The sequence below is a fragment of the Notothenia rossii genome (assembly GCF_949606895.1).
Source record: "Notothenia rossii genome assembly, chromosome: 7".
In the NCBI taxonomy this organism is placed as follows: Eukaryota; Metazoa; Chordata; class Actinopteri; order Perciformes; family Nototheniidae; genus Notothenia; species Notothenia rossii.
The window spans coordinates 67,236,856-67,255,829 of NC_136905.1; the positions used below are offsets into that span (position 1 = coordinate 67,236,856).

Genomic DNA, 18,974 nt, shown 5'->3' on the forward strand with positions numbered 1-18,974 from the left:
CACACATTGGACAGAGAAGTTACTATATTTTACCAGAAGATGGCGACATGGTTTAAAAGATGTTTCAGCAGCACATTGCAGCAAAATAAAAGATTAATATGGGATAAACAAACTTTATTTTTCAGATTGTATTTTAAACTTGTGGTCATAGTTTGAATCATTAGACTAGTAAACCTGCAAAAATGCACCAAAGCTGCACTTTGTTCTGGAACAGGCGAATTTTCACGTTGAGTTGACTCTTTAAATAAGGGTCGTCCAGCATATTGTTTTCTTCCGTTTATAAGGGGGCAGAGAGGGGGTAGTGCAAAGCAAAAGTACCCCTCTCTATTTAATCACTATCACATAAATTAGCACTCACCCAATTGATTCACTGAAGCTTGCCTTTGTGAGCCCCCACACCACTGACCTGAGCGCCATAAATGTAATGTGGCAAGGTTACTATTTGTCATGTCTTTTCACAAGCCTGTTTTTTGGGTTGGAATCATTTTCTTCTAGTAGTGGCAGTAAAGATACTTTTATAGAAAAAATACAAACTCTCTCACACTGAAATAAATTACTAAAGTATGCATTCCAGATGTTTAGATGTAGAAACACATCTGACACTCACCCAACAGACACGGGCATGTCAAAAACAGGCGGTCCGTAGTCATATTCACGGACTCTTCGAGTAAGAGATCTTAAACCAGGTGGACTTTCAAATATAGTTTTTTTTTCTTTTCTCAAAAAACAAACATTGATAACAATACATAAAAGTCTTACTTTTTGATTTACTGTAAGTTGCTTGTTCATGCATTTCTCCTGGGAAGTGACAACTTTAAACTAAACAACACAATTCATCCTGTAGCAATAGCAGTTATTCCGTGACTAATTGTATTAATTCATTTAAAGGGTGAAGCAGTAACATGTGGCAGTTTAATACATATCTTACCATATCCACTCGTTGGAATGAGCTAGAGCCAGATGAGACTAACATTGTTGTTGTGGTATTAATTTGCGTTTACAACCCAATCCGTGGTGGCTATATTTCCCAGGGCTCCTGAACGCAGCGTCAGTTCTTAGCCGTTCTTCAGAGATGCAGCAGTGTGTGTTTGCTAAATTAGTTTGATGCAGCGCGAGCGGCTGACCCGTGCTGCTTGGACGTGTCTGAGGGGATTTTAACATGTGGAAGAAAAACAAAACACCGGAGTAACTTTAAGGTTTTTATCAAGAAAGCGCAGGGGAAAGTTTTACTGAGGACAGAAGTCGTCGGGAGGAAAGAAGTTGGATAATTCGGTACGTGAACTGCTTTTGACCACTTTGCCAAGTCTTAGCTGACGTTAACTCAGTGTTAGCTAAGATTTCAGTGAGGCTAGTTCACATGTCAAGAGGATTCTTCTTCTGTGGTTTGTCTGTCGGTACTGACAATGTGTTTTTGCGGGATTTAAAAAAACAGGACATTTTAGAAACTTTTCTGGCTTGTCTTTAAGTTTGTTTTAAATTGATTTGACCTGCTTAACATTGATCAATTTAAGCTAAACAAAGTTGGTGTGGAAATTACTAACAAACTGCACGAGTTTATTGGTGCTTATGCATTCAGCCTAGAGACCGTTTTGGTGTTATGTAACTAAAACATTCAACAAATTCCTTTTTGATAAACTCCTACGCATTTGTAGTCCATTATTTGCAGACATTGCATACAGATTTAGAGGGTTTTTTTGCTTCAGAAAATGTCAACGTGCATAATATACTGTAAGCTCTGGAGGGGACCATGAGTTTCGGTCAGATAAGTTGTGTTTGTCTTTGGGAAAAAAATACTCTCAATTGAGTGACCTTTGATCAGCTGCTGGAGACTATTCTCTTTTTTTGTGTGCTTTTTAAAGAGGTTGATATTTGTTCCACTTAGGCATTGATGTCATATTTAACTTGTGCGACAAACTAACATCCACACTGCAGTTGAATCATTTGTAATTTCCTCTTTCCGTGCATCCCATTCCCCCCTATGGTGCCCATACTTGGCCCCAGCAATCTTAATTGTCTTTTCTAATGAGCACCCCAGTGAGGTTTCAAATGCAGGCTCTCCATAGGTCAATGACTTTCCTCCCCAGCTGTGAGAGAAGAATGGGACACAATCAATCAGTTACCAGTGAAAAGTTCCATCTTCCACCTCTTTTTGACCTCACTTGACCTTTCAGACAATAACGCCTTATCATTATTTCAGATTAATGTTGCCTCTATGCGATGAACAGTGCTCTCTCCCAGGTGGTCCGAACAGGAAACGGCCCCAGTGTATCTTGGATCTCAGAGTTGGCCCATTATTCCTCCTTCCTCGCTATGATGCAGCTGTGAGCAAATGACCAGAGCTGCAGAATGTTGGGGTGGTTTCATCTATATCTTATAACTTTAAAAAACCTGCTTGGGAGCTTTTTATACGTCACCTTATTTTGTCCTTTAGTGGATAAGCACTTATTTGATGCTGCTTAGCAAAAACCTTGATCTTAGGAGACCGTAAAGTTCCGGCTATTGCAAGTTAAAGTTAGGATTACATTGCATGTGTTAAAGCTGGACTTCAAACAAGACTTGACAACTTTGTTTTGGTTTGAAAGTGTGTGCCATAAGTGATTTCGCATTCCAGACACCCCAGGGAGACCGGACACTGCTTTTGTTATTACTGTGTGTGGACAAGTCTGCACGAAGGCACAAGGGAGCTGTTTGCCTGCACATATGGTGTAATGCATCTTTAAATGGGTACACTCCAATTCTATTTGAAGACTTGCCGTCCCATTTTACCCTGCAGTCTCCTAGTCTCCCCTCCTAACACTGCAGGACGTTATGGAGGACTACTTATCCTTTAGCTGTCCACCATTTCTAACTTTAAAGAACTGGAAGTCTTCACTTGCCGTTTGCCAAATAAGATGGCCCTTGCCAACATCACTTGCCAGGTATGCATTCTGCGGTAATAGTTCACTGATGGGGAGGTGAAAATTGCTCTTACTCCTTTTTCAGAACAGCAGGGAATGATTATTCTCCCATTAAAGGCTATTTTGGCCCGGTTGTACATGCACCATATGGGCAAATCTGCTCACAACTTGTTCCCTGTGGGTGTTCATTTGGATGGATCACTTAGAGACCCATCTTAGCAGTATGCTAAAAAATGCAGCCCTCTAAAATAGGAGGTCTCATGTGTTTTGTGTCTGTGGGAAGTCACGCGTTAGGGCAGCGCTTTTATGGAAGCTGTGGATTTGATTGAGGTGAAGAGAGACCGTGAGGGTTTTATTGTTTGCCCCTGTGAATGAAAAGCTGTTCGTCTCTTAAGGCCTGTGTGTCAGGGTGACAAAGTGCAGGACTAATGTGGGAAAGAGGGCACCAACAGAAAGGCTGTTTGTCAGGGGATATTTCTGCCGGGGTAGACGGGGTTAGAGGGTGAGAGAAAGGTCTTGCAAGATAAACATGGTACCAATTCTGAAATAATAAAGGCTCTCTGTCTCAATGAGCCCGTATGGGACCCTGGACCTTGCCTGCCATGCCAGGTTCGAGTTGTATTTGTTCCTAGCATAAACATCCGTCATGACTGATGGTGACTTAATGAAACCCGCACCACCCTGTCTGTCTGGACACATCCCAGGGGGCTTATGTCATGCTTCCAGATTCTCGTGGGCCTAGTTGAGGCAGACGGTGTAACATGATCCAGCAGGTCTCCGACTGGGAGAGAGAAGAGCAGCCGGAATTCTCTGTTGCTATTTTTAGCTTTTCCTCCAAACCATTTGCTCCGCATGAAGAGAAATCAATTTGGGCTGTTAATTGTTGCACAAATGGATGATTAGGCTGTCTTTTTGGATTCAGATGCTGGATACTTTAATTAGTTCTGAGCATTAGTTGGAAAGAGAGCAGCTGGTGTATGGGGGTTTTCGTTGGAGGTTTAAACAGACCAATAATTGGCAGAAATCTTGGCATCTTCTAGTAAAGCTTTCTTTTGGTTTAATAATATGTCACATCCTCTCACTGACTTGTCTGGGACCCGTCTATTTCTTCCTGTAGAGACAGAGAAAGTGTCAAAAGAGCAGAAGTCTAGTTTCCCTTTGGCTTCCTCTGTAGACACATTCAGGGGTTTCACTTCTCTCATGACCTTGACAGGCTGTCAATGGTGAAAAATGCTCCAGATAGTCATCACCCCCTGGGGACCCTTTCACTTTAACGTGTCAGGACTACAGCCTTGGTTCAAGGTGCATGTTTTTGACTATGTCTTTCTCTTTATTTGCATGGGTGCTGAATCTTGGCATCTGTCACCCTCAATTATCGGTTTGCTGTGTTTTTAAAGAAAGGAATTCAGGCTTTGAATTCAAGGATTAATGTCAAGCCTGACGATTTAAAGGAACAAGCACATCTAAAGAAGTGATCCATTGAAGGTCCTTCTTTTAATAACCATCTGATTGGCTCTTGTAGCATCTGTCTTCAATCAAGGGGCAACTTGCAGATTCCTATGCGGGAGGTTCATGCTGCGGGTAATGCAGACGTCAGCTGTGGGAACCAAATGCTCTCCATTTGGTTGAAATGGCATCTAGTTTAAGCACAGCTTGCCAGCTTGGCATGACTCTTAGCCTGTAGGTAGTGTTTTCTTTAGGATTTGAGTTGGACATGCCCCCTCCCTAGGAAAACAAGGATTTGGAATTGCCATATGTCAGCAAACAGGAGATGAAAGTTAATGAGTTACGATCTTTGAATTCTGTCCAGATGTGTTCAGATTGGCGGTAATATTTCCTGTTAGACATTTTTACTTTCTCCACCCAAACCCTTTTCTACATCTACCAACAGTCTTTGGTAACACGTTAGAACAAATATTTTTAAGAACCAGACGTCTACAGCCTACGTTTTGAGCCCTAGTCTAGCCTCCCATTGACCAAAATCAGATTAGCATAGTTTTGGTCTGGTCATCAAGCGGGTTGGATCAGAGGTCATAGTAGACAGGATTAACAGGATTGTATTAGTTCACTGTTCACAGAGACAAGTTCAAAGCCTGACCCTCAACATGAATACTACTCCTGCAGGTTACACAAACTAACCCGTCTCTTGAAAATCAATTGGTCAAAGGCTGTTTGAGGAGGCCTCATTCTTGAAGACACGTGATTGTAGCTGCCCTGCTTTGAATGAGTTTAAATGTGCGTGTTTAACAGTAAGAGCTCCCAACATGTGGGGAACCCCAAGGCCAAACATGACAAAAAAAAGAAATCTTATATTCAAGTGGAATTAGCTATTTCTTCATTACTTTGAGCTACTTATTTGAATGTGTAATCAGTGATTGTAGCCAGCTATTCCAGATTGTTACTGATGATGGTCAAGTACCAAAACGTGGATCTTGGATAGAGTTTTAATCAAATGCTTTCTTCTTTTCAACTTAGTTGAACTTCTCTACAATCTTTCCACATCCCCAGATAAGATTATTGACTTCAGTCAGATCCACGCTGAAGGCACAATATATACAAATGGTAATGTAGATGGGATTTGTCAATCTTTTTTCAAAACTGTGGGAGTGGGTTATTATGAAAGCATAAAAAATGATGGTCATCCTGTTAGTATGTGACCACATGCTTGCATTTGTGTTCTCGTGTGTGTGTGCATGAGATACAAACAAATGGGGAACCATTGTTACATTCTTCATAGTGCTACTAATGGGAACAAAAACATCAAAAACAATCACATTTAATTTAGATAGGGTGGATAAGAGCTTTTTTTCACATTTAACTTTAGCTTTGCTTTAGGATGAACCAAAAATAATTCAAGTTTAGACGTCACTGACTTTCTAGTCCAGTAAACGAGCTCTACAGCTGCACGAAGCCTACAGTGAAGCAGTGATTTTAATGTGTGGATCCAGCTCTGTGACTCTCCTCCATGCATTCCTGCACATCTTAATTGGCGCAGCTCCTGGCTGTGGTCTCAGTTTGGCCTCGGCTGCCTGGCTGTCAGCTCGGCACAGTGGCCAGCAAACGCACTATGAACAATGCTCATCCTAATCCCTGAAGAATTCCTGCTCCTCTGATCTAGCTGGCCTAAGAATGTGATGTTTAAAAGGCCGGAGGCTCACCAGGAATCACAGGGAGACGAGTTCTCATGCATAGCCGTCCATGTTAATTTGTTGTAAGGAGCCATAGAGGCAGTGATGTGAGAAATTGGCCGTGCAGTGTTTCTGAGGAGAAACCCCTCATCATCATCATCAACAGCACCGCAGGATCAGCCTGGCATGAGGGATTAGAGAAGTACACGCCACCAGGGTGAACCTCTAATCTCCCTGGACAGTTACATGAATAATGAGAGACCTGTTTTGAAGTGACAAAGCTTGATTTGTAACACTTGTTTACAAATACTTTAGGTTCATATAGAATTAACTTGTTTTTGGCGGGCTTGTCTGTTTCTGTCAGTCAGACTCATTTTATACAGCAGACATTAATATTTTATATAGTATTAACATTTTGTTGATTAATTTTAAATGCTTTTTCGGAGTTAAACCTCAATTAAAGATGCATACGTAATATTAATCATGCTCAAATAGCAGTAACGGAGGTACTTTAATGTAAAACATTTACTTTGTAGCTACTAAGTCTTTTGAGTTCATGTTAACTTAGGCTGTTGTCTAACCTCCTGGCCCTTCTCGACTGATTAGCATGAGCTCATACCACAGTTGCTTGCCTCCGCTGTGCATACCTCAGCCCCAGCTTCACTATATATTAGCAATTGGCTGGCATGAGCCACTGCAGGGCAGGGACCCGGGGAATGGGAAGAATGTCCTTCTTATATAACCCCTGAATTGACTGTAGCTAGTTTGCATTCAGGGACAAAGCATGACTGACTTGACAAAAGAATAAGAAACTTTAACATAAAGTAAAGAAACATTGCCTTTTTTGTGATAAACATTGCCATGCAAGATGTACTGTAAGCCCTTACATGAAGTGCCTGTTTAGTTTGACCCTTCATGTTTTGTTTTGTCAGCTCCAGAGGCCTGAGTGCCATGCCAGAGGGGTCCCATTCTGTTCTCCACCAGGGCCCAATGGGGGAAGGTAAGATCAATGCAAACGAAATAAGAGTAAGACCCATGCTCTGGTAATTGCTGCCCATGAATCGACCAGCCTTATAGCATGGAATTTTTATAAGTTGAGTTATTTCTAATGGTGTATCTTGTTACCCAGGACAGTGTACTAACATAACAGAAATACAGCAGAGGTAAAAGGGGAAAAGAGGAAATGTATAAGCATAAACTGAGAGCAATGAATCCCCTCCTACAGTAGGGCAGAGAGGCTCTTTGTTGGCCTGTGGAGCTCGGCCAACCTCTTCCATACAGCTGAAACCCAGAACACTCGCACATCAAACCAGAACGTGTCAGAAACACCAGCAGCCAAGACGATTGGTCTAGCCAGCGGTGCTGACCTTGTATGCTGGGAACAACTCAAATTACATATTATTTTAGCGTTCTTTATCAGCAGTCACAGAGAACTACGGCATTGACACAGGGCCTCTTTGTATCTGTTTGTCTGCTCTGTCCCTCAACCCCCCCACGCCTCCGCTCTTTTCTACTGAACACATTTGGCGCTGGGCTTCTACTTTGGCTGAATAATAGCACTGTGTCAATGGTTCCCTTTTTCCTCCGCGCTTGTCCCTTTGGTTCTGCTTTTGCCAGAGAAGGCTTTTGGCTGGTGGAGACGTGTGCCGCCCTCATGAAAATGAGTGTCTGTATTTCCATCAAAAGGCCACTCTACACCGACTACACATTCTCACAGCTCATTTTGCAGCTCAGATATCCAGTGCGAAATCACTTTGGCATTACAGAGAACACCCACTTGCAGTCGATACATTTTCAGATTTTGTGTGAGTCAAAGTGTGACTGACCTACCCGCCCCTGCCGTGGATGGATTGATGGTAATTGAGGGGTGAGGCTGCTGGTAATCTGTGTGAGGTGATGAGTGGATGTGGTTAACAGGCAGGAAGAATGCACAAGGTTAAAGGAAGCCCCCCCGTGTCTCGTCAAGGTAAACAATAAAAAGGTTGTGGTGCCTATCCATCTTAAATTCCTCCTACTGGTCAAAAAGGGTTGATGATCAAAGAAGCACTTTATCGTTTTCACCACTAGCAGCAGGCTTCGGATAGAGCTATGCAATTTAATAAGAGAAACGACTTCTCCACAGGAACCCACTTTACCACTCTTACTTTCCACCTAGGCTAAACTTGTGTTACTTCATGAGAAAAATCTTAGGTTTAAAAGTCTCACCCTGTCAATCTAATGAAAGTTGCTCAGCCAGGCATCAATAGACCTGAGGCATCAAGAAGCATCCCTTTCAAAGATAAGGGTTCCCTCTGACCTACTTAACCTCTGGGAGGAATGTAGCTGTGTGTGCAGAATGTACTGCTTTAAAGGGATTCTGGGGGACGGGTGGATCATCTCCATTCACCGCAGCTTTTCCAGACCAATGGGCATAGGGTGGTGGATATAGATGTTTGATGGCAGGGATGGCTGCATCTGAGTGGGATTATCTATGGAGCTCCTGGACTGGAACTCAAGCTCTATTTAACTGCTTGTAGCTTTAATCACAGGCGGGCTCAGGTTAGCCAGCAGCAACTCCTGTTAAGTTTTAAAGTCATGCACTGACACTCGCTCAAACTCCCCCTTATCCTGCACGTCCACAAAAACTCGCTAATGTTGCTTAAGTTAATCATTATGTCATATAGCTGCCTGTTAGGTAATGCACACGACAGACAAGGAAGTAACTGCTGGGTCAGTCAAGGTCTAAACTACAGTAGAAACAGCATCACACTCTTTATTACGCTGTGGGTGATAAAACAGCTTGATGGGAAGTCAATTAAGTGTACCTCCGTGACCTCCCCCCCCCACACGCACACTTCACACAGATGTCCTGCCAACAGCCCGTGTGGACTCTGCAGAGTGCCGCGGACATGACAGCAGGTTGGTTGTAGACTGTCAAATTGGTGGTAAAGTTTACAAAGGACTCGCACCTCAGGGCCCAGATGGTGTGTGTCGTCCAGATGAGATGCAAGTTTTGAATGGATCCAAAGCTGGCTGTGTCCTAATGCCTGAAGGGCTCTTAAAGGGGGGGCTTGTTGATGGAGGAGTCTCCTAAGTGGATGATCACATGCCTATGCACTGAGGTTAGCTGGCACAGCTGGATGCTTTAAGAGCCAGCGCAGGCGAGGTTTATAGGATTACATTTGAGCTTTTGTCCTTTTGGTTCTTTAAGAATCCTGCCTCTCTGAAACATGTTGCTCTCTAATGCTGAGGAAGTAAATGTTCCTATTTATACCATCCTGGTTTAGTTTGTTATATGTTATAAGGTTAAATCCACAAACAAATAATGGTTCTTTCATTTAGTATAATATTTTCTGATTATTACGCTAAAGACTTTTGACTTTTGGTTGTCTGATCCAAGAGGACATTCTTACAACACAAGCATTTCAGGTATTTAAGAAAATCTATGGAGCTCAGTACATGAGTGAAATTAGCAGGCTTCAAAAACTCTAGTTAGTTTCACTTTTAAACACCAGAATTCCCCCAAACTTCCCAGCATAAGGTTTCGACCTTGACTGTGTTTCTGGAATGCAGGTTCAGTTTGCCTGTGTGTACTCAGCCTCTGTTGTCCACTGCCGTTTATTTACCTACCTTCAGGCTAATCATTAACAGAGCATTAAAAGCCCCTTGTGAGGTCAAAGGCAGGTGTAAATCAAACCATCATGTTATACATATATGAACACTACAGTGACTCAAATTCAGCCACTCTATGAAGGGATACAAAATCAGTCCATCGCCTCAGTCTTGATGTGTAATCACAAGCGTTCTGACTCATGCTGTTGGATAATTGTCTGTGAAGACTCTGGGCCTAATCCTCTGAGGAACCCCACGTGCTTGTGCCTCCTGCCTTCCTGAGGGGCCGCCATTCACCGTTGCCAGGTGGGGAGGAGTTTTTCCCAAGGGGATCAGTAAAGACTACCTCCCCGTCTCCCTACAGCCTCCGCGGGAGTGCCGGAGGATTTGGGGGGGGTGTTGAAGAAGGAAGTTCAGAGTGGATCTTGAGGGGCGGAAGTATTTTATTTCGTATTAAGATGTATTGCAACACACGGCCCCCTTTATCCCCCCGAGGAGAATCGGGGTCACACACTGTGCACTTGGCTCTGAAAGAGTTTGCAGATTAGCGGTCGCCGCAAGAGCCGTTTTGAAGTTGTTGTTTTTTTCTTTGCTTGTTAGTGAACATACTAATCAACCAATTAGAAACTAGGATTATCCACCTTGTTACATGTGAGGAAGTGAAATATCTCTTAAGAAAGAAGTTACTCTATGCTAGCACATACAAAATAAAGCAAGTGAAAAGACAGCAGCTTTAAACCATGTTTTTATGGTATTTTGCAAGAAAGGTTGTTAAGTTTAGTGAGGTACATTACCAGCAGTCATAAACAAAACAGTTTTGCCTACGGGTATTGAAGTAATGTATGAAGCTGTCAAGGCAGTGCCAGGCACCCAGGAAACAAGGAGTGCTCTTCCTGCATGACTCAATGTGATGAAACTGAACCAATACTTCACAGTTGTATCAGCATTGATCATGCAGATGCAGGTACGATCAGGCTAGTGTGAGGAATTATGCAAGATGTCTCAAGAAGTGAATCAATGTGCGCTGGGTTTAAATTCATCCCCTATTGATACATGAGTCAATGTGAATCAAGCAGGAGGGGCTGTGTGAGGTGTTACTCACAGAGCAGGCAGGGGCTTGTTTCTGTCAGTGGGATGTTCTGTCCACAGTGCTCTCACTCTCTTATTGCTACGCTCAGGAAAACACAGCGCAGCTTAACACTGATGCAACCGACGCATGGCTAGTGTTATCTGCCAACAGTTTTACAGTGGAGAGAGAGAGGGAACGTCCTTCCCTGAAAGTGCTCCTGCAGCTTTAGGATAAGCATTTGCATGCTGATTAGATATAGTCTTTGTTGTTCCTGTTTCTTTGCCTCTGCTTTGGTTAAAAAACAAAATGTCACAAGCCAGACAGAATAGCTTTATTTTTGAGTTTCAAAGGGAAATAATCAAATCAAGTTTTGGCTTTGCGTCCCAGTAAGTTAATCTGAAGTAGTCATAAAGGTGTGTCTTCAATGAGCTTCTATTTCACTGTGCAGTGCACACTCATCGTTCATCATACTTTGAGTCTGGTCACAGTGTGGGATTGAAGAAGGCGATTTAGAAATCTTCCAGGACTTTGACACCTTGGTCCTTCAGGTTTCCCTCCTTGGTGAGTGAATATCAGCAATCATAAACTTCAAGGAAGAATAATGATGAGTGTCTTTTATTTATAGATTTGTTATGTAGATAAATATCTTAGACACATAATAATTCAACTTGAAAGGAATTCCTATTATCTATGGTCGAAGTCTTCCATTTCCCATTGTTCACTATAATTTTTACACTGAACTTGTTATTAACTTGTTTGTGTCTAGTTTGTTTCCTAATACCTTGAACGAAGGTACTGTACGTACGCAAACATGCTTTACAGTCATCCTGTTGTGAGCGCAGAAAAGAAGGTGAATAACCAAACTAAAAGGGCCGATTTAGACTTTGGAGGAAACAAAAACTTTCCCGGGCTAGAATTTGCATTGGGCTGGTTTGCATGGACTTTTGAAATGCAAGTCACATCATCACATGATTTAGCAAACAACCACTAACGTCATTGCTGCATGCCGTGGCTTATCCAGTTCCTAGAGGAGGTAACATTCATCTGGAAAACGTGTTTACGTAGGAGACCCTTTTCTTAGATATGTCTGCCATTATCCAAACCATTATCCAAACATGCTTAGATTGTTTCTAGAGAAGCCAGAAAGCTTTTGCTATGAAAGAATGCTTTGTGTCCTATACAACAACATTTTCAGACAGATACAGATCATCTCTGTCGTACATGTTGCCTTTTAGAAATGTTAACGACCAGGTCCGGGGGGTTTAATTCAGTGTTTCCATTCACCTTCTTCACCACCTTATTAGGCTCTGCATGTCATTCATTTAACCGTGATGTCAGAGGCGGACACGTTTATGAACTGTCTGCTTTGTTAGCTGCATGATAAGCTCAGACTGAAATGTAGACTTTGCATTATTAGTTCTAGACTGCTTAGTCATCGAGCCCCTCGTGAGTGAATATCTGCTTGTAGCAATAAAACGGAAGCATTTCCCCTAATACCTGTCCCATCCCTTACATCCATTTCTTTATCATTTACACCCCTCGCATTCAATGATTTTATCCTCAACCAAAGGGTCCTGAACTGGTAAGCTGTTTTATTTCACCTTTTTTTGAACACTCAGAAACATTCACCACTACTTTTAAGGTTACATGTTGTATTAGCGTACGCCAGCACTGCATTAAAACGAGCCACTGTCCAGGGGATTTGGATTGAGGGAAGCAACAATAGAGACATGTAGCATCAACACACCTTTTGTCTGTAGATGTTATCCTCGGCTTAACAGACAGGAAACTGGAATTCAAAGAATTACAATGAGGGGTTGGGAGGTTTTTTTATCTGGAATTCCAACCATTCTTCCTTTTAGCGATGTTCACACGCGGGCAACTGAACGTAACCCATTAAGGATACAATTCTAAAAACACTTAGTTAACGGTCTTGCTGGGTCTTGCTTTGTTGAGAATAACTGGACGTTCAAAAAGTGCTGTGAGTCTGCCTGAAATGTAACCCAAATACTACACTTAGTACACTATCTCTCTAGCCTTGACTTGGTTAATGGTTATGCCTCTGTGAGTGTTGATGCAGCACTGAAACAAAGGAGAGTGTTGTGTTTCGTTGAAGTGGTTTACTTTGTGAAATTGTGGTGTGTGAATGTGAAATATATGGCTGGACTGAAATGGAAATGTTGTGCTGGGCCATTTACTTAACTATGCAACCATTATGTGTAAGTAACAATTTAACAGGTCTGTCCACTGAGCTGTTACATCTCTATGCAAATTCCCTGTGTAATGATTTTTAGCTGCTGTTGTTGCTATGATCTAAATAATTAAACACTGTCAGGTGAATAGTAAGAATGTGCTCAAATATGTATGTTTGAGTGCAGATGTTTCTGCCCTAGCCAATTGGTAATAAAAACAGAGGAAGCAGTGTGTGCTGATAGCTGGCATTGTTAGGATGGTTACTTTGTATAGACCTGTCCCTACAGTTATTGCCAAAACATCATTGGCATTTGGGATTTTAAGGAGGCATTCCGAGAACTATTTTTCCTACCATTAAAGTTAATGTTAACAAATGGGGTCCTCAATCAGTCGGAGAGCTGTGCTTAGCTTCAATCACTCTCAGTTGCTGATGGGAAAATAGCTTAAATGTGACGTTTAGTTCAGTAAGTGCAGTTTATCAATGTTAACCATGGTTTTCCATCAAGGCAATGTTCAGGCATCCATAATTGTTTAGTCAAAAAAAATGCGAACACATTTTTAATGACAACTGGCACACAGAACACACACTATAGTAATACATACAAACTATTTAACAAAAGTAACATGTTAGAAAAACTGCCTGATCATGCTTTCTTTAGATAAAAACTTACTAAAAGCTAAATGTGATACAAAACAGTTACAATTCCTCCACATCTGACAACAGAGTGGCAAAATGTGGAAATAAGTGATAAACGTTTATAGATGCTGAAGAGACTCAACAAGCATGATCAGACACTCCGCTTTTACATTGTCTACTCTATACAATAGTTGCTTATTATTACGTGTTTGGGTCGAAACGGTATCATAACTGGGGGACTGGCACAGGAACTCGCGCTCCACTTATCATAAACCTGTATGTTGCCCAGATAATTTTCATTCTTCCAACGCTCCTGTTTCCCCTAGAAACCTGTGGCTTGTGGTATCAGCCAAATAGATCATTCCTGTCTGTAGATTTAGTATCTGAAGCTGAGCTGGAGTCAAGTGTTAAAGCCTTAGGATATAGGGATATACACATACCACCTAGTCTAGTTTTTACAGTTCAGGGAGACGTCTTGTTTTGGCACTTATTATATAATAGCTAGAAGAGTGTTGAAACTGTGTAAACATTGTGCTGACTTTTGCAAGTCCTTTTTTTGCTGGCATTATTTGAGGAGGTGATTTTGTGTGTTGAAAAGAAGTAATGCCGAAGTGAGTTTCACACACCAGACACTGCAAAGCTCAAACAAAATGTAAAAAGGCAGAGGCTGCAAAGGAAGCAGATGCCTTACTCTAATTCGTAGTGGCTTAGTGAGTGTAATGGCTCACCACTTCTACTCTCCCTTTGCACCATCAACCCTGTGATTTGTCACGAAGCGTAAACAGATTTTCTCTAGTGGTCGGCTACTGCTTGCCAGCTCATCCTTTTCTCCCAGTGAGGTTGTGCATGGGAACTGTGTTGTCGAGAGGGCTTGGTGGGGAGCAAGTTGTACAGCGTGAACAAGACTCTCATGAGCTCAGGACTGACTCATGGAAAGTGTGTGTGTGTGTGTGTGTGTGTGTGTGTGTGTGTGTGTGTGTGTGTGTGTGTGTGTGTGTGTGTGTGTGTGTGTGTGTGTGTGTGTGTGTGTGTGTGTGTGTGTGTGTGTGTGTGTGTGTGTGTGTGTGTGTGTGTGTGTGTGTGTGTGTGTGTGTGTGTGTGTGTGTGTGTGTGTGTGTGTGTGTGTGTGTGTGTGTGTGTGTGTGTGTGTGTGTGTGTGTGTGTGTGTGTGTGTGTGTGTGTGTGTGTGTGTGTGTGTGTGGTTTAATTCCTCATGCGGAGCCCTTCATCCAGCTGCATATCAGATAGTTTTTTCAAGACTTCCTAAGTCACTTGCTTTGAGCACTTTCAGTTCCCATGCTCTCATGTTAAATATGTGTCTTGTTTAAAATAATCCATCCCATCGAGAGCTGTAAAACATTGTAGTTCCTCTCTTTAAACTGCACATAGGAGATCATTCAAGTTAGCATGCTTGTACATTGTGAATCAGTTTGCTTGCAGCTTCTTACAGATTGATGAAATACAGTTCTGCTGACACATCAGGTTTGTGTTATCATCTGTGTGCCAGGTCCAACGATGCACAAGCTTGTCAACACTGGTGATTGAGAGTGTATTTCAGGCTCTTGACATCTGTGGACTATTAAAACCAAACAACGCTCTCCATCCCCACTTGGCAATACCTGTTAATGTTTGTGCCTCATAGATTTCCATTTGTTAGCCTGAAGTCAAATGATGCGACAAAGCTTTATTTCTTTAGCTTGGCCAAATGGTTCTGACCCCTTTGCACTGCAAATATTTCAGGAAATGGACCTCTTTGCCACAGTGGCCACTCAATGCTCCATTCTCACACCACCATGACTTCATATATATAGGAAACGCTGTGAGGAAAATTCCCAACTCAGCCAGGAAGGATGTGAAATACAATATGGATTCCATTTCTCTTAAACGTAGGGCAATAAGGACACATAAACAAAGCTGCTGGTACCCTTCCCCTTTTTTTTTCTTTCCGTCAGTTTTCCCTCGCTCTGTTTTTCCAAGGTTCAGCAGTCGAGTGAAAAAGAGGAAATGGCTTGGTTTTCCATAAAATAGGCAGTGTTTAAGTTAGAACATGTCAGTAATGATTTGAGCAAGTCCTTTTACTGTAAACCAGTCCTCTGTGTGGGAGTGAGAACACAGAGCTCTGAGCTGTCTTTTATTGATTTGTAGTTAGTAGTCTGCTCAATGTAACTAGAATACTATTTATCTAAAGTTCTTTCCAGACAGTGCTTTAATGCAGTCGTAGCCTTGCTGTTATTCGTCATCATTTAAGACCATTATTATATTTTCTATCCAAAGAACTATACTACCAAAGATGGGATACATTGTGTTTTTTATAAGAAACTAATTGAGCAATATAAATATCTATCTGCATGGTTTACTAATGGCCTTGTCATCTTGGTTCTTCAAGTCTAGTCAAACCCTTAGTGCAGCTGCACAGAAGGTTAGTTACAGGGCGGCTGGGGCATGCAAAGGTGGACATTTGATTAATTACATTGCTGCAAAAAAGCAGGCTACGTGAGTTTCCTACCATAAACTACAACTGAAATAAACCAATAAAACAGCAGGTTTTCTTACGTGCTACTCAAACCAACATGTGTGTAACTAAGACCCTCAGCATTTTAAGGTGGCCTCGCCAAGATCTGCCTCTCAAACCCTGACACCTTCCTTTTGTCTTGTGTTCCTCTCACCTCTCCCAGAATCTCCTCAGTTGTCATCGCCCCTCTCCACCGGTGAACATGTCCAGGCAAACGTTGACTTGGGCCAAGACTGCTACAGCCGGCTATGTGTGGAGCCACTGGACGGAGAGGGTGACCGTCCAGTGAGCCTCGTGTCCACCCTGTCCTCTGGCTCGTCCCGAGACAGTCGCAGCACTTTCGGGAGCACCGTAGCTCTTCCTTCGTCCACCACCCCACCTATACAAAGCGAGGAGGACATAGACTTGGAGCTGAGCCCAGCGGACAGCACCGGAGAGCGGAGTCCAACCCTCAGCTTCTCTAGGGGCCGCTGGCAGGAGCGGCTGGAGCCCCGGGTGATCAGCCACCAGTGGAACAACAACAACGCCACCTCCAACAGGAAGGCCAGCGGCAAAGTACCTCATATCCACCACTCGCCTGTCGTCACGCACGCCATGGCGCCCAACCCAAAGCTGACCTATGTGGACCGTGTTGTCATGGAGATCATTGAGACAGAGCGCATGTACGTCCAGGACCTGCGCAGCATCGTGGAGGTGAGTGGATGTTAGGGTTATGCTGACTACTGTATTTTAATTTTCCGTCTCAGTTGGTGTTGTCAGCCAAGTATTCAGCCCGAGCCAACCATCTGATATTAGTGAGAGTAAATCACGAGTGTTCTGTGTATTTAAAGCTTGAATTTGGATTAATGTGCTGCTATGACTTAATGTCTGCAGCACATTTTGGAGGTGATTTACTACATTTTGCCAGCTAGGAGCTAAAATAGGGGAAAGGGGCTCAATGGCTGAGCCAATAATGTCTGCTGTGTTCCAAGCAGCGGTTTGTGGCCACAAATGAGTAAAATCACCCAGTGGATTTTTATATTTTATTTTCATTACCATTATCCTCTGATTTCCTCTACTTTCTAAACAAATCGCTCGGTTGAGAAAAATGCATGCCTGACACATCTGGCAATTGTGTTCTTTGTTTATATATTTCTACTTCATGTAGATGAAGGCTTTGGGGCACTTCATGATCTGTTCATAGTGTGGTATATAAACCGTTCTGTATATTTACAGTGCAGGGAAAGTTTACAGCCTGTAGCCTGGGATTATGGAGTGTGCTCATATCTGGAGTTCAATCACAGAGTCAAAACTGGGACACAGTGCAGGTCTGTCATGACAGAAATCATGGGCTTTGTGATCCTAGCCAAAGATAGCAGAAACTTCACCTCAGAAATGTGAAGCATAAAAATGTGCCAGGGATGATTCCCCAACACTTACATCTTATCACATCCAACCTGTTGTAATCTCGAAACAACTTCCAGAGCGAGAGGCTCTCAATCTTTCCTGCATAGAAACAGGAGCGCCCTGCTGTTAAACAATGTCCTCTGCACTATGGGTAATGTCTTTAACATGTGAGGTATTTCTGAGACTGACTGGCAGTAAGCCAACAAGCACCTCTCCTCACTTTGTCCGCGCTGGCGTCTGGCAGTTGCCGTGGGAGGGATGGCTGCCCCCGTAACAGCTTGAGTAACGACTTGCTCCTGACAAACACTTCCAGGACTTCTAAGTATTTCAGTTGACTGGAGCAGCAGCCCATCAAGCAGCCGGCCTGGCCCCGGTCACTCGGGCCCCGGCCTGCACAGAGCTTCAGACTGAGCTCCCCAACCCTCCAAGCCAACACAAACACCTCGATCTTTACGCCAACTGGAGAAATAACACAGATGAAAGGAGAGAAACAGTTTTTTCTATAGGCTACAGTGTGGGAACACAGTCTAGTAAAGTTGTATCCTTTTATGATTACAGTATGGCTTTAATCAAAATGATCCCCTGCAGCTCAATTTAATTTCACACCGAGCCTTGAATCTGACAGAGACATGTGAAACTCTTCCCTCATTTTGGCATTGTCCCTTTAGCAAACTAATCAAAAGCTTCCACTTGATATTGACACTGAGCTCTCTGGCAGCTGTTGTCCTCTTTCCCTTTAGATCTTGTCCCTAATCCTCAAATCATCTGTCTATCCATGAAATCAAGTTTTAAGAACAGCTGTTTATCCCAGCTGTTCTTGCATGTCCAAAGACATCCCAACACCTGGCCCAAACACACCCAGAGAAATCATACTCAACATTGTTGATCAAGAATGTAGTCAGTGCTTTTTTAATTTGACCTATAACGGCATTAAAAAGGAAAAAATAGCCTTTCATGTTCTTTAAACAGCTCGGCATGCAGCACTGTAAGCTACATACATAGTTTAGACTACAAACATAGCATCAAACCTCTGACGCTAAACTAAAGGTCACATGTTTATGGTATTAACACTGGCGGCAAGTTTTCTATAGGAGACTATGAGACGCCCTGCCGACTGCAAGTCAGCATTGCCTCTCACTGCACTGGAATTCTCCATCCATGACTGACAGCAGTTCATTCAGTCGTGTGTGTGTGTGTGTGTGTGTGTGTGTGTGTGTGGTGTGTGTGTGTGTGTGTGTGTGTGTGTGTGGTGTGTGTGTGTGTGTGTGTGTGTGTGTGTGTGTGTGTGTGTGTGTGTGTGTGTGTGTGTGTGTGTGTGTTGTGTGTGTGTGTGTGTGTGTGTGTGTGTGTGTGTGTGTGTGTGTGTGTGTGTGTGTGTGTGTGTGTGTGTGTGGTGGTGTTGTGTGTGTGTGTGTGGGGGGGGGTGTGTGGGGGGGGGGGGGGGTGTGTGGTGTGTGTGGGGGGGGTGTGTGTACAGGCTGTTTACTGGTATGCTCTTTATATAGTCGCTGCGTGTGTGAGCGTTTGTCTCTCGTCAACGTACTCCTCCACTTGTTTGGAG

At 42.9% G+C, this 18,974-nt stretch overlaps 1 protein-coding gene across 1 annotated transcript in view; it reads left to right on the plus strand.

The window, feature by feature from the left end:
* Positions 1 to 1,069: 1,069 nt before the first annotated feature.
* Positions 1,070 to 18,974, plus strand: part of LOC307046438 (pleckstrin homology domain-containing family G member 3-like) — a 26,322-nt gene continuing 8,417 nt past the window's right edge. The window contains exons 1-3 of the mRNA XM_079692834.1: positions 1,070 to 1,272; positions 6,958 to 7,025; positions 16,191 to 16,730. Of these exons, the coding sequence (XP_079548960.1) occupies positions 6,977 to 7,025; positions 16,191 to 16,730 (589 nt within the window). The 5' untranslated portion in view covers positions 1,070 to 1,272; positions 6,958 to 6,976. The remainder of the gene's footprint in view (positions 1,273 to 6,957; positions 7,026 to 16,190; positions 16,731 to 18,974) is intronic.